Source organism: Camelus dromedarius, chromosome 27 (assembly GCF_036321535.1).
Source record: "Camelus dromedarius isolate mCamDro1 chromosome 27, mCamDro1.pat, whole genome shotgun sequence".
Lineage (NCBI taxonomy): Eukaryota > Metazoa > Chordata > Mammalia > Artiodactyla > Camelidae > Camelus > Camelus dromedarius.
In genome coordinates, this window is record NC_087462.1 from 3814360 (window position 1) to 3839388 (window position 25029).

Consider the following 25029-nt stretch of genomic DNA (forward strand, 5'->3'; position numbering starts at 1 on the left):
GCAAGCGCAGCTTTGGGAACATGTGGGCATACCGGTCCAAGCACTTGGGTGGCGTGCGCATCCTCAAGCTCTGGTTGGCGGATTCGGGCTTCCTGGGAGATGCTAAGTGCATGCTCAAACTAGACAGCCCACGGGCGATCGTCTGCGCATGCCCAGGCGATGGAGGGGCGTGTTGAGCTGGACGGATTCGGGCTTCGCGGGGAACGAGATGCGCATGCCCAGGCTCCGTGGCGGACGTGCGTAGACGCACGCTCCAGTTTGCGCATGCCCAGACTGTGAAGGGCCTCGCAACAGCAGTTGAGAGGCTGTGGGTTGGCGGCGGCGGCCAGAGCGAGATGCTAGTGTTCGTGATGGTGGTGGCGACTACCTTGCGGCTCTGCCCGCTGGCCAGAGCTCAGCCGCTGTGCCGGTGGGGCCGTTTTCCCTTGGCTAGGGTGCCCCCAGGGTTTGGGGAGCGGGCGGGCTCATCCCTGAGCGGAGGCTTGGGTGGGATGCAGGAAAGACGTCCCGCCCCGCAATCTTATTTGAGGTTTCCAAGTTTACTCCTCTAGGAAGCGAACTTGATACCCGCCCTTTCTCTCACCTTCCCCCCGACCCCTGCAGCACATCACCAAGTCCTCTCATCACCATTTAAAAACTTTGGTCCGATTCCGACCCTTTCAGGCCACCTCCACCACGCTAGTCCGTGCCCTCCTGTTGATCCTGGCCGGAGGGATTGTTTATAGACGAGTGTGACCTCGTCATTCCCCTCCCCTGGTTCTCTGTGGCATTCAGAATAAAACCCAGTTACGTTGCGCAGCCTTCCATTTCCTCGAATGATCTGGCCCACGGTTCGTCATTAGCGCTGCTGACATTTGGGGCCAGATCATTCTGGGGTGGAGCCATCCTGCATATTATCGAGTGTGGAGCAGTATCCCTGGCCTCCACCCACTAGATGCCAGTAGTACCTCCTTCCGCAGCCCTGCCCATCAATCACATGTCTCTAGGTATTGCCAAGGGTCCCCTCGGGATGTGACAACCACTGATGTGGCCCCTGCCCACCCCTGAATCACTGCTCCAGCCACATGTCCCTTGAATATGCCAAACGCGGGCCAGCCTTGGGGACGGGGGGGAGACTTGGCGTTTGGTACTCCTTCCTGGAACACTTTGCTTCCAGCTTTTCCCCACTACTTCTTCCTCATCACCCAGATCCGACTGAAATAGTACACTTCCTTATTTAAAGCCTCCCTCCTCCCCATAGCTGCTTTTCCCCATCATCACTAACTTCCATTACTCTTTTCACAAATGTTTTCTTGTCTCTTGCTGTCACTGGGATAGTCTCTCCATGAGGGTATAGAGTGTTTCTCTTATTCACTCCTTGCGCATAAAATTTTTAGATTTCAGTGTTAGATTAGTAAAGAGTGTACACGAGGTGCTGTGGGGGCTGGGCAGATGCTAAAGCCCAGGTCCTGCCCTCAGGGAAGTCCTGCCTGGAGTGAGCAGGGTCCTGTTTGCCGATGAAATAGCTAATGTGTGCTTCTGGTGTGCCTCGTTTGATCTTAAGGACAAGGTTCATGGTGTAGTGGTTCCTTAACCTTACTTGATGAATGTGAAAACAGACTCAACGAAATTAAAGACACACTCGCCTTTAACAGGGAAGTCATGAGTAGGGTTTTCCAGTGAGATTTACTGGCAGGATATGTCCTAAAATCTGAAAAGACTGGTTACATCCAATTCTCCCCTTTGCCCACACTGGTTCTCAAAGCATGGCCCTGGGCCAGCCACATCAGCATCACTCGGGAATTTGTTAGAACTGCAGTTCCCTGGATCTACTGAATCAGAGGCTCAGAAGTGGGGCTCAGTGATCTACAGTTTACCAAGCCCCCAGGGTTGGCACACATCCAAGACTGAGAACCAAGATTGGGAAAAAAGAAAAGAAAAAAGAAAATCTTCCTAAACTGGGGTCTGCAAGTGAGCCTTAAAGAGCTCTCGGGAATATGTCCATTTCTGCATATAAATAAGTTTGTTTCAGGAAAGGAGGGACCACGTTTTCATCAGATTTTCCGGGGGCTCCCGTAAGTCTAGAAGCTTCAAGAACATGCTGCACTGTTAACCCAGACACAACCCGGCAGGAGTCCTGCGGAATACTCAACAAACATTGACAGGTGTTTTCTCGTCTCTTACCTCTAGCATGCAGACGGTGAGGACAGGAAAGATATTTCACGATGGACAGAAAATTCAAGGGGTATGTGGGTCCATATTTAACATTCACGCTTCACTTTCATCTAATTGCTGGATAACAAGGAACCTTTTCTAGTCTTGCTTGGGTGTCAGTGTTGTGGCAGGCATAGACCATGACTTAATCTAATCCTTACCATTGCCTTTTGAAGTAGGCGATAATCTTTCCCATGTCACTAAAAAACTGGTCGAGAGAGACCACAGAACCTCAGCAAAGCCAGGAGAGGGCTCTGGGTTTAGGACTCAGTTCACCTGAGTTTTTATCTAGCGTTCTATCTGATAGAAGGTTTTAAATGCAGAGGGACAGAGAAAGCAAACCCTTACTTTGTTTACATGACGTAGTGTAGGAGAAAATTTCCTTTTACCCCACGTGTGCCTATAAATACAAGAAGAAAAAACTATTTTGTCATCTCAAATGTGTTTCCTATTGATGTTGCGTTATTTCAGAAGTGGTGTCAGCATTTCTAAATCAAGTGACTGGTTTCTAACGCGAGCTTTATGATTTTTGTCCTCTGGCCTCTCTTTCAAATAACAAATAACCTGGAAATACATAACAGAGACAAGAATGAGATGTGACGTGTATAATTATCCTGGGAATCTCTCTAAACTTTTAATTTTGACATAATTATAGATTCACAGCATGCTGCAAAACAGTGCAGAGATGTCCCAGGTCCCCTCACCCAGCTTCCCCCATTGGTGACCTCTGACATGACCAAGGGATGACATCAAAACAGGAAAATTAGATGTAACCCACCTGCCTAATTTAGATTTCACTTTTACATTTTCTTTTTTTTTTTTTTACATTTACATTTTCAGTGTTGCACGTTAGGAAATGGTTTTTGCCAGGTAATTATTACTACTGATTTGATGAAGGTTTTATGACTCTCTCTCTCTAGGACCTCCTGTATTTTTCATCTGCGACAACTCGCTTGATTAAACATCCTTGCAAGAAAAACATAGCCCTGTATCTAGGGTAAGTGACCATTTTAGGTATTGTTACCTTCTTTTCTATTAAAACATTATATTTGCCCTCATTCCTTCATTTAGTCAACATTATGAAAGACAACTTGGTCCTGAGCTGCTAGGTGCTGGTCTACAGGGAGTCCACAGTTGGGGTAGAGGCTGGAGGAAGAAAGGTGAAGAGACCAACAAGTCACTAAAATAATGACAGTATAGCATGGTACCACCTGTCATAGATACTTACTATAAATGCTTATGGGGGAATCTGAGGAGAAAATGCCTAGAAAGTTTCTCTTGGGGAATTGATGCCCAAACTGGGCTTTGAAACATGAATAGGAGTTCACCATGGAGAAAGGGAGAACCAAATATGAATGGCCATGGAGCAGAACATTCAGAGGAGTGGAAACCTCATGCACTTGGGATTGTCAGGGTGCAAAGCTAAAAAACTAGATCCATGCAGCATACCAAAGTGGGTATCCCTCATCCTAACGGCATTGGAGGATTTAGGGCTACACGGTTTGTGTTTAGGAGGATTTCTGAAAACCCAGGCCAAAAAAACCCCAAAACAACACAACGTTATAAAACCTCAACAGAAGGAAAGGCCACATGGAGAAGAAGGAGGCAGAGTCAGCAGGACTTGCTGGCGGAAGGGAGGCGAGCACGCAGTTTACAGCGGCTCCCACGTTTCCAGTGGAGAGAACAGGGATGGGGCGGCGGCTGGGGATGACTTGATTCTTGCAGGACACCAATGACACCTAAGACCGGAGACGGAAACTGGTCGTTCATGGGGTGGGGAGCTTGCGACCTCCCAGGAATCACCTGTTTAGCGGTCAGCAACCCTGGGGAATATCGATTTTCTGCAGCAGGTGAGGGAAGAGAAAGAGAGAGGCCAGAGCTGAAGAGGAGGCCATCACAGAGGAGCCAGGGCCCGTGAGTGGGTAAGCAGCCCCTGGAGGCGATGGGAGGACGGAAGAGAAAGTGGGGATATGGAGAGCCAAAGCTCATGTTACTCTCTCCACAAGCCCAGACAGAAAAAGGAGGGAGGTCACTACAGAGACTGAGCAGCTAGGGAGGCAGAGTCTGGAGGCTGACTGGATGGGCCTGGGGAGAGCGGGTGACCACGGAGAAGGAGACAGGTCTTCCTGGGACCAGGGTGGAGGCTGGCCCAGAACAGGGTGAGGACTTCCACAGCAGAAGCATCTCAAATGAAAAGACTTGACTCCTGTGTCGTTCCTTCAGACTGGGCTGCCCTATCAAATCCCCCTAGCCACATGTGGCTATTTACATTTAAAATTTCCTTTGACCAGTGAATGGATAAATAAAATGTGGTCCATCCATACAATGGAATATCATTCAGCCCTAAAAACGCAGGAAACTTTGACACTCACTGCAACATGGACGAACCTTGAGGACATGATGCTCAGTGAAAAAAGTCAGTCACAGAAGGACAAATACTGTCTGATTCCACCCCTAGGAGGTCCCTAGAGGAGTCAAATCCAGAAACAGAAAGCTGGTGGTAGGTGTCAGGGGCTGAGGGAGGGGAAGGGGGAGTGAATGCTTCATGGGGACAGAGTCTTAGTTTGGGAAGATGAGAAAGTTCTGGAGATGGACGGTGGGAAGGTTGCACGACAGTGTGAGTGTGCTTAATGCCACTGAACTGTGCACTTCAAAATGGTTTAAATGTGTATTTTAGCACAATTAAAATAAATGGTGAAAGATATATTTTAAGTTATGTGGATTTTACCATAATTTTAAAAATTAAATATTTTTAAGTGAAATGAAATACAGAGAAAAATCTACAGTCAAACCAACCGCATTTCAAGCCCTCAGTGTGGCCAGCAGCTGCCGTGTTGGACAGCTCGGAAACAGGGCTTCTCCCTCACTGCAGAAGGCTCTGTGGTCTGTTTGTCTACAGCCCAGTGGGCTAAGAATGGTCTTTATATCTTTATACACTTGAAAACAATTCAAAAGAAGACTTAGGATTTTGCAACACTTGAAAAATGATGTGAAATTCACATTTCCTTGTCTCTAAATAAAGTTTCATTGGCACATGACCACATCCATTCCTTTATGTGATTGCACCATTCACAGAGATGAATGGGTGAAGACAGAGGCCCCTAAAATATTTCCTATCTGGCCATTGACAGAAAAAGTTTGCTGGACCTCTCATGTGGAGCAAAACACTTAAATGGCACCTCATTCCCAGAACACACTGGAATCAGAGAGCACTGGACTCCAACAGCTTCTGGAAATAAGAAACTAATGCGTAATAAAGTTATAAGATACCACTTCTCACCCACTGTGTTGGCGAGGATGAGGGCAAAGGAGGATGAGGCTAAGTGGGTCTCTCTTCTATGGAGGACGGTTTGGCAGAATCTGTCAAAATGTTCAATGCATGTTCTCAGACAAAGATCTCACTTCCAGGAAGTTAACCTACAATGATAACTTGTTTATGTTCCCAATGCATACCCTGCCCTAGGCCTTTGTCCCCCTGCAGTCAAGGGGAAGAGCATTCTTCGAAGCAGGGACAGCATATGCAAAGGCCCTGAGGCAGGACCTTGTCTGATTGTTGGGAGAACAGCTCAAGCACCATGATGGAGAGTAAAGTGTGAAGGGAGACATCAAAGTGTCATCACGTGGGGCTTTGTCAGCTATGGTGATGAATCTGAATTTCAGCTTAACTCTCGTGGGAAGCCACCAGCGATTAGACAGGGGAGGGACATGATCTGACTTCTCTTTTGAAGGACCACTGACTTCTGGTTGGAAAACAGGAGGCAGAGAGGTGAGACTGAAGGAGGACACAAGTGAGAAGCTGAGGTGTGGTCCAGTGAGAGACCAGGAGGCAGCACTGGAGGGAGATAGGGTTACAAGAATGGTGGCTCAGAGGAAGAGGGGTTGTGGGGAAATCAAGGAAGGTTGCATGGAGGAAGAGGCACCTGAGCCGAGTTAGGTGGTTTAGCCCAGGTAGGATTTCAGCTTATTAGGATAAGTGGGTGGAGAAGGTCTGGAAAGCACTGAACTGAGTCAAGGGCACTTAACTGAGGAGGAACAATGGGGTATCAGCCTGGAGAAGGGCACAGAGCTCTACTTAGCTAAGAGTTAGACTTCCTGTCTTCCAGCGTAAAGGCTGAGTACCACACAGGATGAATGGGAGTTGGCTTTGGAGGAAATAGGCAGTACCAGATGGCATGAACAAAAGACACAATATGGCATGTGATGTTGGAGTGTAAAACAGAAGTCCAGTGTGGTGAGACATGAGCCAGGGGCAGTAGTTCTCAACTGGGGACAATTCTGCACCCCCCCAGGGGAGGCTGGGCAACACAGCGGGGCATTTGTGGTTGTCATGCCTGGGGCATGCTACTGCCATCTAGTGGAGGCCAGGGATGCTGCTCAACCTCCTGCAGTGCCCAGGACAGCTCCCTACAAGACAATGGTCTGAACCCAACGTCCCTAGTGCTGGGGTGAGAAGCCCTGGAGTAGGGAGATGGATAGAGTTCAGATAGCGGATCTCCCTGTAGGTGGTTCAGAAGCTTCACCCTTGATCCTTTAGGAGACAGGCAGCCATTCGAGTTTTCCAAGTAGTGGAGAGGCTGATGCCGGTAACCCTCACCCTTTGGGCTGGCTGTCCTCTTTTGCTATAACACCGTGATACATCTAATTCTGAAAGCATTCTTCTTTTCTCTCCCTTGCTGACAGCCATCACGTTGTGTGGCTGTCAGCATGCCAGTGCTTGCAGAGACTGGCATGGGAGTCCACCACTCATTCTCTAATTTACTGTTTTAAAATTGTGTCTAAAACCAGACCACATAAAATTTAAAGGAGAGAATATCAGTGAAGTATTTGACCTGGAGTCTACTAACAGTATGGTGTTGATTTTGCACTTTGCACGTTCGAAGCTTGTTTTACTTACTTCTGGGTTCTTTTTTCTTTTTTTAAGTTCTGGATTTTTAACTAGGTTTCTGACAGCTGTGCTTCCTGGAAAAGTGATCATTATATATGTATTTCAACCCCAAACTTCCTTCTTTGTATACTTTTTTCCTAGTGAAGTAGAGCGGTTCTTATGAGAAGAGCCTATGTTTGGTTATCTTTGTGTCCCTAGAGCCTGGTATTCAATAAATGTGTGCCAAATGAATGAGTGAGTCAGAGGTTTTGTTTTTTTTTTAAGGTCAAAGTAGGTGAAAATCTTGCAATGGTTCAGGAAACTTTTTTTTGGAAATCTCACTTCACTGACAGGTTCTAAAATAGAAACAAAACCAAAAATAGATAGACAAAATAATATCCCCTAGTTCATGCTTCAGAGTTCCTCCCTTCCCCAATGTTTTGCTGGTTTTGATGTCAACAGAATCTGTGCGGACAGTATTTAACCATGTAAAAGAGACAATATAAAAGTAAAAATAACTGAGAAAACCGTATCACTCTCATTTCAACTTCCTATCAGTAGTCCCACCCCATCAATACGACAAGACAAAGATATGAAATATAAAGCACAATTAGATTGAAAGAGACAACGTCTGCCAAGTCTATGAGTACCCACTAGCAGAAGTAATAACTGATTGCATCAAGATGGCCAAACGCAAGACTGACATGAAAAAACATCAACAGCTCTCCTGTGAACTAGCCATGACCACTTATAAAAGGCACTTGTGAGGGGTGCCATTCACAATAGCAGCAAAAACTTTACGATACATGGGAATTAACTCAGGAACTCCTTTTTGTCTAAAACCATAAAACTCTCCTGCTAAAGGGACGGGAGACCTGGATAAGGATGCGGTATACCGTGTCCACGGCTGGCCTTTTGCTTCTTAAAGGTCTCCTGCGTGAGGGAACACATTGCTTCTTTCTTATATACACATTCCTTTACTTTAGCGGGATCAGAGCAATAGAAATATTTTAAAAAGACAAAACTGAAGTTCATCCTGAGCAAAACAGTCACTTAATGTACACTTTGTATCATTTTATTTTTGATGTGATCATGCTTTTGAAATAATATTATTATTTCAAGATATCAAATATCCGGGCTTTAGAGGTTTACTCATGCAAAAATAGACAGATGGTAAATAGACAGATAGATAGATAGACAGACAGACAGACAGACAGATGCACGATGGCTCCTTGCTAAGAAAGGAATTTTGTTTGAATGGAACAGTTTTAGATTGCCTGCCACTGTCTTTTTCTTTTCTTGTGTGAAACTGTCCTGACTGAACTCTTTTATTGTTTATTTCAGGAGACAAGCTTTCCTGACAAGAGACAACTTCGAGAGCAGCCTCCTTCCACTCTCCATCCCTGAGGCACTGCAGGTGGTTGTTTTGCCCAATGACCCGCAGGATGCTTGACGTGAATAATACTTAGGATTAGATACAGTTCGGGAATGCCACACCGGTCTGTTCCTGTTGGTTTGGGGGCTTCTTTTATGATGTGCCTCTTAAAGACACTGAGCAAATTCTAAGCCAAAAGAAGGGTTGGTTCTATTCTGCCCTTACTCCCAAAATAGGAGCTTTTTTCCCCTGAAAAAAGAACCAGAATTGTTGCAAGTGCTCCTTATAACTGTTGTGTGTTATAAATAAATAGACTACATGCACTGATGTCAGGGCCTCCCTAAGTAGTCCTGAACCCCAACAGAAAAACCTGTACCCCCTCAGTAACTGTCTTGAGAAATTTGACGGTTAACACCTATGCTACTGCAGGGCCATCTGTTAAAATACCAGTTTCTCTCCCAAGTGATGCCTTTATTGGTTCTGCTCCTCATCCGTCATCTGTGCTTTAGACTGTATCCTCAGAGGAGGTTTTCAGATGGGAGAAGGGGATGCAGCGAACTTAGGTGTCCGAGGGCGCCAACTTTAACCTCCCAGTTCTACTTCTCGCTGGTCCCCAGGATGCATAGTTTCCAGTATCTAGGAACCAGACAACTCTTGCTGGCATAAGCATTTCTCGGATGCATATCTAGAAGCACTGCCTTCTGCATCGATGTCCGAAAAGGTGCCCGGATTGATATCGTGCCGTCTGTCGCATACGTAGGTTAGCACGCCAGAAGTAACGTCAGCACATTTTGCTGGTTCGGTATTGCTGTTAGTCGTGAACCAAGAAGTCTACATTTATGACTATGAAGCCAATTCCTGGAATGCATCAAAAGGTATGTCTCTCCCTCTCTCCCTCTCCCTCTCTGCCTCTCTCTCTCCCTCCTTCCCTTGCTGTGTGTGTGTGTGTGTGTGTGTGTGTGTGTGTGTGTGTGTGTGTGTGTGTGTGTGTGTTTATTTTGCATAGCCAACACCAGAGAAAAGATTATTATTCTCAGAAGTACAGACGATACCGCTACTTGGATGTCAGCCACTGGCCGTTCCATCGTCATTTAAAATTGAAATAAAAATTGGCCTGAATCCCCTTCCCACAGGGTGGGAACTGAGTGTTTCCACCTGGGATCGTGGTGACAAGCCACAAAGCCCTGCTCTGGTCGGAGCACACAAGGTGCGTCAGCAGGAGCTGTGATGGAGGGGAGGACGGGGAGGACAGGGGTGCTGCAGAGATGAGTCCTGGGTGCCTGGCGGCAAGGCTGGGGGGTGACATAGTCCTACGTATGTCGCATCAGGGGTGGGGACAGTGGAGAAGACTAGCTTTAAGGAGAGAGAGAAGCGAACCCTGGTGGAGGAGACAGAGATGGGGCCAAGTGAAGACAAGGGAGATGTTGTTCCCTAGAAAAGAGGAAGGACGGCCCCTCTTTTCCAGGACACGAGGAGAAGGGGGAGGGAGGACAGGTAATCACCAGGGGCTCATCAAGGTGAGAAAGGAGTCAGTACGAGGTTTCTTAACCCCTGTCCTGCTGACATCAGGACTAGGTCATCCTCTCCAGGGCCATCCTGGGCACCGTGGGGTGTGGAGTAGCCTCCGCGGCCTCCACCCACTCAATGCCAGGAGACCCCCAGTCATTACAACCACAGATGTCCCCAGACATCACCCAGTGTCCCCCACAGGTCAAAATCCCCTCGGTCAAAAACCACTGAGTTGGTAGATAACCATCTGGCAATTTGCTGTCGTTTTGTTTCATGTGTATTCGTTGTGATGAAAGATTACGGGCCAGTGAGAATAGTGCTGCTGTGAGCATTTGTGTACAAGTATTTGTTTGGACACATGTTTCCAGTTCTCTTGGGCAGATACCTAGGGGTGGAATTGCTGGGTCAGATGGAAACTCTGTATTTAACTTACTGAGGAACCATCAGGTCTCCCTGTAATGTAAGTCATTCTGGTCTCTGTCTTTTCTCTTCTCTCCGTCAGTTTAATAGAATCCAAAGAGTGAACTCCCCATACCCCTTCTCCAGCCCCTGCGCCCCCAATTTTACTTTCTGTCTCTATGAATGTGACTTCTCTGGGGACCTCAAATAAACGGGATCATTCAGTATTTGTCCTTTTATGGCCAGCTTGTTTCACTGAGCATCATGTCCTCAAGGTTCGTCCGTGTTGTAGCAGGTGTCAGAATTCCTCCCTTTTAAGGCTGCATAATATTCCATTGGGGTGAATGGACCACATATAAAAAAATCTATTCAGTTGTCAATGGACACTCAGGCTGCTTGCATGTTTTAGCTATTATAGATCATGCTGGTTTGAACATCCATATACAAATGTCTCCTGGAGACCATGCTTTTCATGTTTGTGGGGGTATATACCCAGAAGTGGAATTCCTGGATCATGTGGTCATTCTACTTTCATTCCATTTTACATTCGCACCAGCAGTGCACCAGGGTTCCAGGCGTCACCAACACTCATTTTCTGTTTCGTGGTAGCCATCCTAGTGGGCGGGAGGCACCTCACTGTGGTTTTGCGCTGCATTTCCCTGATGATTAGTGATATTGAGCTTGTCAGCCACATGTATATTTTCTTTGGAGTTGAAGCTTCTTTTAAAACAGAATCAAAGAATGCCTCACTAAGAGAAGGGCACTCTTCCTGCAATGTTGGCAGAATCCTAAAAGAGTTTCTGCAAAACCAGTGGTTCTCAATCAGGAATAATTCTCCCCTCACCCCGAGATGACACTTAGCAATGTCTGGAGACATTTTTTAGTTGTCAAGACTGGAGAAGAGTGCCACCAGTTAAATAAATCATTGCATAAGTGATTCAATAAGGTAAGGCAGTCAGCAGAAGCAGGGATGCTGTAAAACATCCCGCGGTGCCCAGGACAGTCTGGGCCCAGATGTCAGCGCGGACGGCGAGAAGCCCTGCTCTAACCTCCCCCCTGAACCTGCAGGGAGCTCAGAGGGCATTTCAGTTCTCTTTCCTTTCAGGTATAGAGCACCCTGTTTCCCACATTTCTGGTGACAACTGTTGTTACAGTGGAAATTCCTTTTGCGCGGTGAGTACCACGTGTCCTGTCTCGTTTGTCCACTCTGCTCTGAGCAGAGGTAATTATGAATGGAAATAAGGGCAGTTACGCCTCGAGGGCTGGGGCTGAGATGGACTCGGGCGGTGCACTGCCCTGGGCTCAGGACAGGACCTGAGATATGGGCGGGGCCCCAGAGCTACTGTTAGATCAGGTGGCCGACACACTGTGAGTGTATCCATCTATCTTCTTTTTTTTTTTTTTAACCTGGTATCTTGAAATAATTGTAGATGTACAGGAAGTTGAAAAAATAAGAGTGCCACGTATCCCTCACCGAGTTCCCCCCAGTGGTTACATCTTACACAAGCGCAATATGATACAGACAGGAAATTGACATGGGTACAACTGTGTCAAGTCAGGCAATGGCGACTGAGGGCAGAATACCCAACTGTTCCATCGCCCCAGAGCTCTTTCCACGTCTCCCGGCACTGCCCTGACCCTGGCAACCATGAACCTGTTTTCCATCTCTCTAATTTTATCATTTCAAGAATGTTATATGAGTGGGACCACACCATACGAAAGCTCTGGGGACTAGCTTGTCCCAGCAAAATTCTTTGGAGACTTGCCTGATTTGTTGCGCGTACGTCCAGTCTGTTCCTTTTTGAGGAGTTTTCCAAGGTGTGGCCGAACCAGAAGTGGGTTGTTTCCACTTTTTGGCTGTTACAAATAAGGCTGCTATAGACATTCATGGGCAGGCTTTTGTCTGGACATAAGTTTTCACTTGTCTGGGATAAATGCCCAGAAGTGTGATCACTGGCGTCTGCCCCCTCTTTTAAAAACAGAGGTATAATTGACACGCCACACTGTGTAAATTTAAGGTGTTCAGCGTGTTGATTAGACAGACTTATGTACAGCAGTACGATCACCACCATACCATGTCACACACTTATCATTTCTTTTTGTTGTGGGAACAATTAAGACTTAGTTTCTTAGCAGCTTTGGAGTTTATAATACAGTATTGCTGTCTGCAATCACTGTGCTGTGCATTCGACTTCCAGACCTTATTTGTCTACTTTAAGAACATCTCCCCAGCCACCCCCCTCGCCCTCTGTCTCCTTTTAAAGAGACCATTCTATGTGTGTGTTCTTCCAGGATGTAAGCAACTCGGTTTTTGCTTATTTGCGTGGAGATCAGATATCTCAGACCAATATCTATTTCTCAAACACCCAGGGATACGTATTTCAGAAGTATGCCCACGAAAGGCAGGTATGTTCAACCTGGTAAGAAAGTCAACAACAACAACAACAAAAAAGTACCCTATGCGGTAGGAGTAATTAGCTGTCTGTGGCGAGCAAGGACGTTTCTCTCTTGAAGAATCCAGCCAGCTAGGAGGGTAGGGGAAAATTCCAGGTCAGAGCAGCTGGCTCAGGAGCTTGGGATGTGAGGAAAGACACAGCCCTGCTTAGGGGGAGAGCTGGTGCCACAGCACAGGCCGCACGTGACTCACAACACGCAACCCCACGCCCACCCAAAGGGCTGTACGTCAGGAACCACCATCATCCCCGCTTTACAGATGAGAGAACTGCATGGGGTTGAACGTGTGTCGCCCGCAAAACCTGTGTCCACCCCGAACCTCAGAACATGACTGTCCTTAGAAACAGGGTCTTTGCAGATATCATTAGCTAAGATGAGGTCATCCCGGGTCAGGGTGGGTTCTAAAACCAGCACCTGGCGTCCTGGTAAGAAGAGAGGACAGGAGAGGGTCACACGGAGAAGAAGGCCACAGGAAGACGGAGGCAGGGTTGGAGAGGAACCAGAAGAGAGGAATGACCGGCTTACTTCCTCAGAGCTTCCGGAAGGAACCAACCCCGCTGACCCCCTGACTTCAGACCTCCAGCCTCCACACCTGTGGCATCACAGCCCTGCTGTTTTAAGCCACTGGGTGTGTGGTACTTTGTTATAGCAGCCCTAGGAAACCAATACAGGGCCGAAGGCTCAGAGAGGTGCAGGGCCTTGCCAAGGCCACACAGCTTGGCAGAGCTGGGGTTTGAACAGCTTAGAAGATAGGATCCTTGGGTAGCTAAGAGGATGGCGGCGTTTTGTCCCGATGCAGAGAATGGCTTCATCCCCCCAGACACTTAGGAAGATGGTCCAAAGGGAGGCAGAGAGAGTCCACTCTGCCCTCAAGTTCTGATCACACCCCCAGACTGGTTTCTCGGCCCTGCCCAGGAGGCCCAACGAAGCCCAGAATCTAAGCAGCCACATTGTTTCATTTGAAACTAGGTCTAGAAGGACCCAGACTTAATGTCTTTGCTCAGTCGAAAGCCATCGTCACTAAAATCCCCAATGGTTTTAGGGTTCTCCAGAGAAACAAAACTACTCGCAGAGATAGAGATATAAACATACAGAAGAGGAGACAGGCGATAAGAACTGGCCCACGCGGTCATGGAGGCAGAGAAGCCCCACAGTCTGCCATCTGCAGGCGGAGATCCAGGATGGCTGGGTTAAGTCCTGGAGCCCGAGGGCCCGTGGCCAAGGGGCTGAGACTCCTAAGTGTGGTCCAGAGCAGTGACCACTCATCCCCTGAGATGGAGGCCCCTCTGCGTTCTCTCGGCAGGGGAGGAGGCATGGGGGTGACTGGTGGCGGGGTGACGGGCGGGCCGCCATGATGCCTGGCCGCCTGTGCTAGTCGGGACAGGCTGACAGGACGTCTTAGTGTGCTCGGGCTGCCACAGCAGATCCCGCAAACTGGTGACTGAAGCAACACATGTTGATTTCTGGGAAGTTTAAGATCAAGGTGCTAGCTGATTTCGTTCCTGGTGAGGGCTCCTTTGCTGTCTTGCAGACGGCCCCCTCCTTACTGTGTCCTCAGATGGGAGGGAGGGGGAGAGGGAGCAAGAAAGCGCCCTCTGGTGTCTCTTCTTGTAAGGGCACTAATCCCATCATGAGGGCCCACCCTCCTGACCACATGTAAACCTAGTCACTACACAAAGATCCCCACCTCCAAATAGCATCACACTGTGTCCCCCCAAAATGCATATGTTGAAATCCTAATGCCTGATGTGACCGTGTTAGGAGGCGGGGCCTCTGGGAGGTGCTTAGGTCCTGAGGCTGGAGCCCCCAGGAACGGGGTTAGTGCCCTTCTAAAAGAGGCCCCAGGGAGCTGGCTCACCCGCTTCCTCCATGTGAGGACCCACCAAGAAGTCTGCAGCCCAGGAGAGGGCCCCAGCTGAGCACGCTGGCCACCTGCTCTCGGACTGCCAGCCTCCAGAGCTGTGAGCTGTCACGTTCTGTTGTTGAGAAGCCCCCCTGGTCTGTGCTATTTTGTTACAGCAGCCCGAACGGACTAAGACGGGGGGTTAGGGTTTCAGCCCATACATTGGAGGCGGTAGGGATGCAATCTGGCTCATGGCACTTTATATAATAGAAATCTCTGCCTCCCTCCCAGTATCAGAAGCTTAAGTAAGATAGTGGTCCTGCTTTCTTACCTGAAGGACGTCTGGAGGCCATCTGTCCCACTGTCGCTAGGTTGGGGCCCTGGGCCTCATGCTCCGGCTCACCTGCTGGGCACGTTGCTGACCAGCCAGTGGTCAGGAGTGAGAAACCTAGGCAAGAGTGGAGGATTTAGGCAGGCGTCTCGCAGTCTGGGCCACACCACTTCCTGCAACACCCCAAGCCCAGGTGTCTTCTTTCAAGGTTCTGCCCTAGATGCTCCATTTTCACAGAGGACAGATCGATCATAATTAATAATAATAATAATAATAATAATAATAATAATAATAATAATAATAATAATAATAATAAAAGACTTTCCTTCACTTTAGCCTACTAGATAATCTAGAGTTAAATTTTGAATTAGGCGCGTGTTTATCATTTATTCTTACGTGATACTTTGTTCCACAGGCAGAGCTAGTCGGGTCCTTGGGTGGGATCTTCTACTTTCACTCCCTGTCACAGGTGGGCCTGCTCCTTGTCAACCAGCAGAAGGTGAGTAACTTTTAGCCTGGGGAAGAGTGACTTCAGTGACCTTTACCCCAAGCCAGGTTTCTGTCAAAACTCACGTAGATTTTCATATCTGAAATCCATCTAGCTTTTCACCCACCTGTCCATCCATACCTCCATCCACCCAATATCCATTTGCCCATTCATCCACCACCTACCCATCCATCCACACATCCATCCATCTATCCATTCTTCCGTTTGTCTATTTATCCAACCACTCATCCACCTACCCATCCACCCATCTACCTATCTTCTCATGCACCCACTCATCCATCAACCTACTTAACCATCCATCCAATGACCCACCCACCTACCCATGCATCCACCTATCCATCCATTCATCCATCTGCTCTTCCATCCTCCCCCTACTCAGCCATCCACCCATCTACCTATACATTCATATACCCTTCTGCTCACCCACACCCCAACCTTCATTTGCTCACTCAGTCATGCATTCAGCAATATTAAGTAAGGTCTAGGAGGTGCCAAGCACTATGTTGGGCACTAGGGATAAAATACAGGGTGTGCTGCATGTGTCGCTGATGGCACAAGACCATTTTAAATGCCTCACGTCAACCCTTTTCTTAATAATTATTTTCACATGTATTCAGAAAATCAGGACATGAAAACTGTGACCTCACAGGTATCATTTAGGATAAGACTAAGTTAACACGAGGAATCAGTCCATGCCAAGTGCACCTGAAGAAAAAATTATGAAGTCAGACAAAGACCGAAGTCCAGTCAGTACCCTCCAGCTGCAAAATCTGTGAGCGGGGTGTGCCTCTCTGAAGTTCTGGGGAGACCCACCACCAGGAAGCTCCCAGAGGCCGGGCTGCTCCCTGGCGGCTGAAAGCCCCCATCCAGAGTCCCCTCCGGAGCACGAACTGCCAGGGCCCATGCTGAATCAGAGACTCTCCTGCCACTCTGGAAACCCCAAGAATGTGGTGATGGCTGAGTCGTCCTGGTTTCAATCTACGCCTGGTTTCCTGGGCCTGAGCACACGCCGACACGAAGGCTGTACCTGGCGGGCGTCCGGGGGAAAGCTGCCTTCCCCACCCTGCGCCTGGAGCACGATGGACTTGAAGGCGCTGCAGTCAAGGACGTTGGCATCTTTGCATTCCTAGCCCTGGCGTGGTCTTCAGGCCTCGGCCTCCTTATGGAGGGAGGAGGGGAAAACCTGAAGCCACTTTTCACTCTGACTCAGCAATTTTTCACTCCTGGCCTTTTCCCCACCTGAGGGCCTGGGTTCATAAAACTGCAGACACCTTCTGTCCGGGGGGCCCCCCGGCACAGGGTGATGAACCCCATACCTCTGCCAACCCAGTGGACCTCTGGCGGTGTGCCATCTCATGGGGAGGGACAAACAGGGGACCTTGGCGTTTTCTCTGGCCTCAGCTCTTACTTACCACACCGCAGAAAGCAGTTAAAGGCTGAGAGAACTCTCGTGTTCGGCTCATTGCCTTAACTGGGCTCCTCTGACCCCTGGCAGCTCAGCTGAGCGCCCTCTCAGGGTCTGGGGACCAAGGCAGCCCATCCACACTGCTCAGCGTGTAGGACTAGTCCAGCTCAGCAGCCCAGGCAGCAGCCCATCCGCACCCTGACCGCTAAGCTCCTCCCACCACCCTGGGGCCCCTTAGACAGCAGCGCGGTGCCTCTGCAGACTCGGAGGCGCTGGGCAAGCCATGCTGCAGAAACCTCTCCCTCTGCCACAGTGCATCTTCTGAGAGAGGGGTGTGGGTATCTCTGTGGGACTCGCTTAGAAACCCGGGTTAAGTGTGGGGTTTTCTTTTTCTTTCGAACTCCATCCTTGCACGGTGTCGAAGAGCAAGTGAGAGAGGGCCTTGAGGGCCACGCAGAGGAATCTAGACTTCGCCTAAGCGGTGTCACCTTAGAGGGCTGCACGGTCCAAAGGGCAGGCAGGACAAGAATCTGGGGACCAGCCTGGGGACTTGCGCTTGAATAACAATCTAAGTACAAGGGCGCCAGCAGGGGGCAGAGCAGAACGTGGGGGAGCTGGGCTCTTGACGCAGCGGCCGTTTTGGGTGAATGGTTCTCTGTGATGGGGGCGTGCCCTGGGCGCGCGGGGTATGGAGCCGACTCCCTGGCGCCGCCCACTTGATGCCAGGAGCCTCCCAAACTGGGACAAGAACAGAAGACCACAGACTCCGCCCAGGGTCCCCTGGGGGCAGAATCATCGAAGCTGGGAACCACCAGACTAGGTAATAAGGTTGGAAGAAAGTTTGAATAACAGAGCATGAGGGACCCACACAGTTCTATGGGCAGCATAGGTAACCGCCGACCCATGATTTCTTTTCTTGCTCAAGCTTCAGTATTCCTCTCTCAGGCCATGTTCAGCTACTCAGACTACCCCCTGAACCTCAATTTCGGGCTGCCCTTTGACTACAACGGGTCTCTTGACATCCTCATCGCCCCGGGCCAGAAGGGCATCCTCATCTTCTGGTGTGAGAAAAGCCTGCTGGTTTCCCAGAATGCAGGTGAGCGAGGCCCAGCCTTGGAGCTGCCTCCCTGGGTGGGGGCTGGGGGTGGGGAGCACAAGCTGTCCTCTCACTCTCCCCTGACTTGAGTGGACAATGACAAGCCCATCCTTGATTTGTCGTCTTCACTGTGTCCCTATTTCCCGCCTCCTGGGATCTTTAGGGCCTGGTAGGCAGGTTCTGCAAGTCACCAGATGCCTAGGGCAGAGGGGCCAAGTCCAGGAACTGCAGATCTTGTTTGCAGGCCTAGGACATGTGAGCCCCAGCCCGCCTAAGGAGGGGAGTGAAAGGCAGCCCCCCAGGAGGAGGTGCTCTCAGGGACCTCTGGGCACAGGGGTGGGTGCCAGAGCACCTACAGTCACAACCCACTCCCCAACACCCATCAAGCTGCTTGAATAGGGCTGTTTCCTTCCAACGCAAGGAAAGGGCTCAGGGCTGACCTGGCCCATGTGGGGAATCCATTCCGGAAAGAAAACTCTGATTCCTCACACGCTACCCTTATAATAAAAGGCACCCCACAGTGTTCACCCAATATCCAGCCCATTCCTCAGAGCTCTCACATCAAGGAGACGTATAGGGGCCACATTTTTAAAACTTATTACATTCCGGGGTAGGGGAGGTGGTATAGCTCAGTGGTAGAGCACATGCTTAGCATACAGGAAGTCCTGGGTTCAATCCCCAGTACCTCCATTAAAAAAATAAAATAGATAATAGAAAAAAACCTAATGTGTTCCATGGGATGTCTTGCAACATTGTATCTCATGACTGCATTTTCCCTGGTTTTTTATCATTAGAGTCATGAACTGAAGGGCCCAGTGGGTGGCAGAGGAATCCCCTTCCCAGCCCTCGCCCAGGTCTCATGATTTGCCCTGTTACCTCCTAGGTCAGCTGGTCAACCCTGTCCAGGTGCGAGAAGGACAGCACGTCTTGTATTCTTCCATCTCTGAAGCCAACATCAGCGTCCACAGCGTTGCTGCCAGTGCGTGCCTGACCTGCGGGTAGCTTTCTAGAAGCATTTTAGACCTGACTTATTCACCATTGACCCACTAGGTCTAGCCCAGCCAAAACACAAACCAAACATGGTTATTACAGATTCCGGTATGACTCCGGGCAGAAGCGCCTGTGCCCTCTTACAATGCAGTGGAATGTCAATAGGATCTTGTTTTCTGGGGCTACAGTAACAAAGCACCGCAAACTGGGTGACTTAGAGCAACAGACATTTGTTGTCTTCTAGTCTGGAGGCCAAAAGTCCAAGATCAAGGTGTTGGCAGGGCCGGTTCCTTCGGGGGCCTCCCTCCTCGGCTTGCAGATGGCCATCTTCCTCTTGGGTCTCCCCATCATCTTCCCTCTCCCTCTGTGTGTGTCTGTGTCCAAATTTCCCCTTTTCACAAGGATGCCAGTCCTACTGGATTAGGGCCGACCCTAATGATCTCAACTGGATCACCTCTGTAGAGACTCTATTTCCAAATCAGGTCCCATTCTGGTCAGCTCCTGGAGGTTAGGGCTCCAGCCTATCTTGTTTGGAGGGGACACAGTTCAGCCCATGACAGACTGCACCCCCAGGAGTTCCATACCAGTGAATTGTTGTCTGGCTGCTGCCCTGACTGGTTCAATCAGGAAAAATGAAACCTGCTGGTATAATTTTCCTCCTCGCACAGGTCCCGGCCTGGAGACGTGGAGGGAAATAGTGCAGCCAGCTCGGGGGTCACTTGCCCTTTAAGAGCCTGTATTTCCCCCGTCCGCCCATCACTGCATCACCTCCTCCCCCGTCTGTGTCCATTTATCTGCTAAAAATCAATTTAATGAAAGACATGGGGAGGGTCTAGCTCAGTAGAGCACGTGCTTAGCATGCACGAGGTCCTGGGTTCAATCCCCAGTACCTCCATTTAAAAAAAAAAGAATATAATGAAAGAAAGCAATGAAACACAAATTAATTTATAATTCTACCAGTGATGCCTGGTCCTTTAAAAGTTTTGTTTTAAACATTATAAGTATAATTAAGTTCCCTTTGGAAGCTTCCTATGCTGTGGCTGGGAATGTAACTTGGTGCAGCCACTATGGAAGACAGTATGGAGATTCCTTAAAAAACTAAAAAGAGTTACTACATGATCCAGCAATCCCACTCCTGGGCATATATCCAGAGGAAACTAATTTGAAAAGATACGTGCACCCCAATGTTCATAGCAGCACTATTTACAATGGTCAAGACGTGGAAGCAACATAAATGTCCATTGACAGATGACTGGATAAAGAAGATGTGGTGTATATATATACAATGGAATACTACTCAGCCATAAAAAGGAATGAAATAATGCCATTTGCAGCAACATGGATGGACCTAGAGATTGTATTAAGTGAAGTAAGTCAGACAGAGAAAGACTAATATCATGAGATCATTTATATGTGGAATCTAAAAAAATGACACAAATGAACTTATTTACAAAACAGAAACAGACTTACATACATAGAAAACAAACTTACAGTTACTGGGGAGGGGAGTAAAATAGGAGTTTGGGATTAGCAGACACAAACTGCTATATATAAAATAGGTAAACAACAAGGTCCTACTGTAGAGCACAGGGAGCTATATTCAGTATCTTGTAATGACCTATAATGGAAAAGAATATGAAAAGGAATATAAGTACATGTACATATATGTATAACAGAATCACTATGCCATACACCAGAAACTAACACGGCATTGTAAAGCAACTATAGTTCAATTAAAAAGTAATTAAGTTTGCTTGACCAGCTCCCCGAATCCAGGTACCTCTTCAGCTTCCTAAAAATCATCACTATTAGGAATCTAGAGAGAATCTTTCCAACCAGGTGATCACAACGTATATTAAATATACACCTGCTGAAAATGCATAGCGTCATCTGTGTAGCTTGTTGTGGTTGTTTTTTACATAAATGGTATCATATTGTCATGTGAGTCATCCTACCATTTGCCTTTTCCATTACCCATCATTTTGTTTTATTGTGGTAACAACACTTCACAGATTACCCTCCAAACTTTTAAGTGCGCAGCACAGTACCAGCTGTAGGCACACACAACGGACAGCAGATCTCTAGAACGTCTTTATGTTGCATAACCAGAACTCTGTCCCCGTTAAACACTGAGTCCCCAGCCCCGCCCCCAGCCCCTGGCCCCACCGTCTACTTCCTGTCTCTATGGATCTGCCTCCTCTAGGGACCTCCTGTGAGTGGAGTCAGACAGTGTGTGTCCTTCTGCATCTGGCTTATTTCACTGAGCGTCATGTCCTCAAGGCTCATCTATGTTGTAGCCTTTACAGGATTCCCTTCGTGTTTTTTGAGGCTGAGTAATATTTCACTGTATGGCTAAACCACATTGTCTTTATCCATTCATCCATCACTGGACACTTAGGTCGTTTCCAGAACTTGGCTTTTGTGAACAATGCTGCACTGAACACAGTGGTGGGGAAACGGAAGCCAACTCCTAATGAGATACCACCTCGTAACTATTAGGATGGCTGTTACCAAAAACAAAGAGGCAAATGAAAAAAACGGAGAGATACCAAGTATCAGTGAGGAGGTGGGGAGATGGGAATCCTTGTGCCCTGCTGGAGGGAATGCAAAATGGTGCAGCCGCTGTGGAAAACAGTGTGGAGGGTCCTCAAAAACATAAAAATAGAACCACCGTACAGCCTAGCAATCCCACTGCTGGCTACTGAGGCAGAAGACCTGCACAGCGTGTATTTGACATGGAGCCAGCTTGAATTCCCGTCAGCAGCACAGGGAACTGACCAGGTCCAACCTCGAATTGTTGTCTCTTTCCCTGATTACTACAAGTTCCCCAACCGCTCTTTCAAATTCTAGTCTCTTCCTCTACTAAAACCAGATTGCTATGGGCTCAATGTCTGTGTCCCCCCCAGTTTCCTGTGTTGAAGACTAACCCCCGAGGCAATGGTATGAGGAGGCGGGGCCTTTGGGAGGGGATGAGATCATGAGGGTGGGCCCCTTGTGAATGGGGTCAGTGCCTTTATACAGGGGGCCCCAGGGAGCTCCCTCACCCCCTCTGCCTAGTGAGGACCCAGCGAGGAGATGCTGTCTGTGAACCAGGAAGCGGGTTCTCACCAGATGCGAAATCTTCCGCCACCTTGATCCTGGACTTCAGCCTCCAAAACCGTGAGAAACATGTGTTGTCCATAAGCCACTGGGTCTATGGCATTGTGTTACAGCAGCCCAGACGGACCAGGACACAGGTCAAGCAGATTAATCATTTTCTCCCTTCCTTTTTCCTCGTTACAGCTTTACAGAGATAAACTTCACATGCCATACATACAATTCACCCATTCAAAGCATATGATTCAGTGGTTTTTAGACTATACACAGAGTTGGGCAACCGTCACCGCAATCAGTTTTAGAATGTTTATACTCACAGAAGTAAACAAACTTACGGGTACTGGCGGGGGAAAGGAGGTGAGAAGGGATACGTGGGGAGTTTGAGATGTGCAAATATTAACTACTATGTATAAAATAGATTAATAACAAATTTCTTCTGTAAAAAAAAAATTTAACATTTTCATCACCCCAAAAAAGAAAGCCATTTTCTTTAGCTATCAGCCCACAAGCCCCCATTTCTCCCCAGCCCATGCCAACCGCCAATCTACCTTCTGTCTCTACAGAGTCACCTAGTGTAGACATTTCATGTAAAAGGGAGCTTACAACATGTGGTCTTTTGTGACCGGCTTCTTTGACTTACCGTCTTCAAGGTCCATCGCCGTTGTAGCGTGGGTCAGGGCTTCGTTCCTGTTTATATCTGCGTAACAGCTGTGACGGTGGACCATGCTTTGTTTATCCACTCATCTGCTGATGGACATTTGGCTTGTTTCTAGTTTGGGGCTACGGTGAGTCCTGCGCTGTGAACATTCGTGGGCACGTCTTATGCGGATGCGTGTTTTCGGTTCTCCTGGGCAGACACCGAGAAGCGTGTCCGGTCAGATGGGCACTCTGCGCCTGACCTTTAGAGGAACTGCCCACCCCCCGCAGAGGACGCTTTGCATCCCCCCCAGCAGTGCAGGAGGGGCTCCAGCCCCGCCCCGTCCTCACCTGCACCTGCTTTTGTGGTTTTACTCTGGCCGTCCTAGCAGGGCGACGTGGTGTCTCACCGCGGTCCTGAGTTGCGTTTCCCTGGCGACTGCTGGCGTTGGGTGTCTCTTCGCAGGCGTATTGGCCGTTTGTCTGTCTGCTTTGGAGAAATGTCTCCTCCAGTCCTTCGCCCATGTTTTAAATGGGGCTGTTTGTCTTTTTATGACTGAGTTATTACATATTCTAGATACAAGCCCTTATCAGACATGGGATTTGCAAATATTCGCTCCCATTCTATGTGCAATCTTCCCCCTCTTTTTTTTTTTTTAAACCATGAGTACACGTCACTTCCCATGTCTAGAACCCTTAACGGTTCCTTATTTTCTAAAGAATAAAGTCCGAACTTGCCAGGATGACATTCAGGCCTGTGCATCCGGTTTCTGATTCCGCAGCTCACTGCTGCCCTGAGAGGTGCTTTTTCTTATCTAACCCCGTGGCTCTCAACTTGGGGACACTGGGCAGTGAGTTTCTGGAGACATGTGTGGCTGTCAGGACTAGCAGGTGCTACCTGCATCTTCTGGGTGGGGGCTGGCAGCGAGGCTCCACACCCCACAGTGGCCAGGACAGCCCCCTCACAAAGAGCCATCCTGCTCCATGTCAACAGAGCAGAGTCTGAGAAATCCTTAGCTGTACTGGTTCCGTCCTTGCTCCACAGACACGCCTCCACTTGCCCCATCACATGCGTTCTTCAAGGCCCAAGTGAAGCCTGGATCTTTTTCTGAAAAACATACTTGATTGTCTTTTTCACAACAGAATAAAAATATACATTGGACCTTGCCCACTCCTCTCGTAAACACTTTTAATGGTGTCTTGCATTCCTTGGACCCCATGTCTGCCAGACTGGAAACAACCTCAGTATCCATCCGAGAAGCACTGGTTAAATAAATTATGGTTCATCCGGACACCAGTGGGCCAACTACAGGGAAGGAAAAAATATAAAGTAGCTTGAAGAGTTCCAGTATATTATCCCACGTATATAAAAGATGAACAGAAAAGATGTTTACTAAAATGCTAACAAGTGGTTACCTATGTGAGGGGTCAGCAAACCATGGCCCACGGGCCAATTCCAGTCCATCACTTGTTTTTGTAAATAAAGTTTTATTGGCACACGGTCCAGCCCATCCGCTTATGAGTTGTCCATGAGCTGCTTTCACCGGCTTGAGTACTTGTACTAGACATCACGTGACCTGCAGAGCAGAAAATACCCTCTGGTCCTTTACAGAAGAAATTTGCTGACCTCTGGGCTGTGTGATGGAATTTGGGGTGATTTTTTTAATTTTAATTTTTAATTTTTTAAAAATATTTTCATCCATTAGAAACAACCCTTGTTTCAATCTTTGTTCTGTCTTGTTTGGTTCTTCCCAGATGAAAACGAACTGGCAGTTTTAACTCAGGAGAGTTACTTGTACTACGGCAGCCTGGGAATCCTGCCAAGTTCTCTCATCAAAGTAGGTCCTGGGTAACAGTGCCAGTGCTACGCGCTTGGTGACGGATGACAGTCTTGCTCTCAAACGTCTGATCCTTTTTCTGAAGAAACTGCTCTTATCGTTAAAATAGTAATAGTATTTTCAATAGCAATAGCAATAATTTAACACTGCTTTTAATTCATTTAACATTATTAACATTAATCTAATATTTAATAATGTAAATAGTAATTTTAGGAGTTATTAAAATACCAATCATGGGGGTGGTATAGCTCAATGGTAGAGTGAGTGCTTAGCATGCATGAGTTCCTGGGTTCAATCCCCAGGACCTCCATTAAAATAAATAAACAAACTGATGAAGAAATGAATAACCTAATTACCTCCTCCCCCTCTAAGTTTTAAAAATATTTTTAACATAAATAAATTAAATTAAATAACGGCAGCTAACACTTAGCACTTAGAATAAGGTCTAAGCACCTTCCAACCACTGTTACCTCATTTAACCCCTACCATCGT

General features: G+C 48.1%; 1 protein-coding gene across 1 annotated transcript in view; it reads left to right on the forward strand.

Moving 5' to 3' along the window:
- The first annotated feature begins 286 nt into the window (after window positions 1-286).
- Window positions 287-25029, forward strand: part of CATSPERD (cation channel sperm associated auxiliary subunit delta) — a 40294-nt gene continuing 15551 nt past the window's right edge. The window contains exons 1-11 of the mRNA XM_010983360.3: window positions 287-409; window positions 2170-2224; window positions 3114-3190; window positions 8402-8474; window positions 9193-9307; window positions 11446-11513; window positions 12633-12746; window positions 15384-15467; window positions 17827-17977; window positions 18861-18956; window positions 24455-24537. Of these exons, the coding sequence (XP_010981662.3) occupies window positions 336-409; window positions 2170-2224; window positions 3114-3190; window positions 8402-8474; window positions 9193-9307; window positions 11446-11513; window positions 12633-12746; window positions 15384-15467; window positions 17827-17977; window positions 18861-18956; window positions 24455-24537 (990 nt within the window). The 5' untranslated portion in view covers window positions 287-335. The remainder of the gene's footprint in view (window positions 410-2169; window positions 2225-3113; window positions 3191-8401; window positions 8475-9192; window positions 9308-11445; window positions 11514-12632; window positions 12747-15383; window positions 15468-17826; window positions 17978-18860; window positions 18957-24454; window positions 24538-25029) is intronic.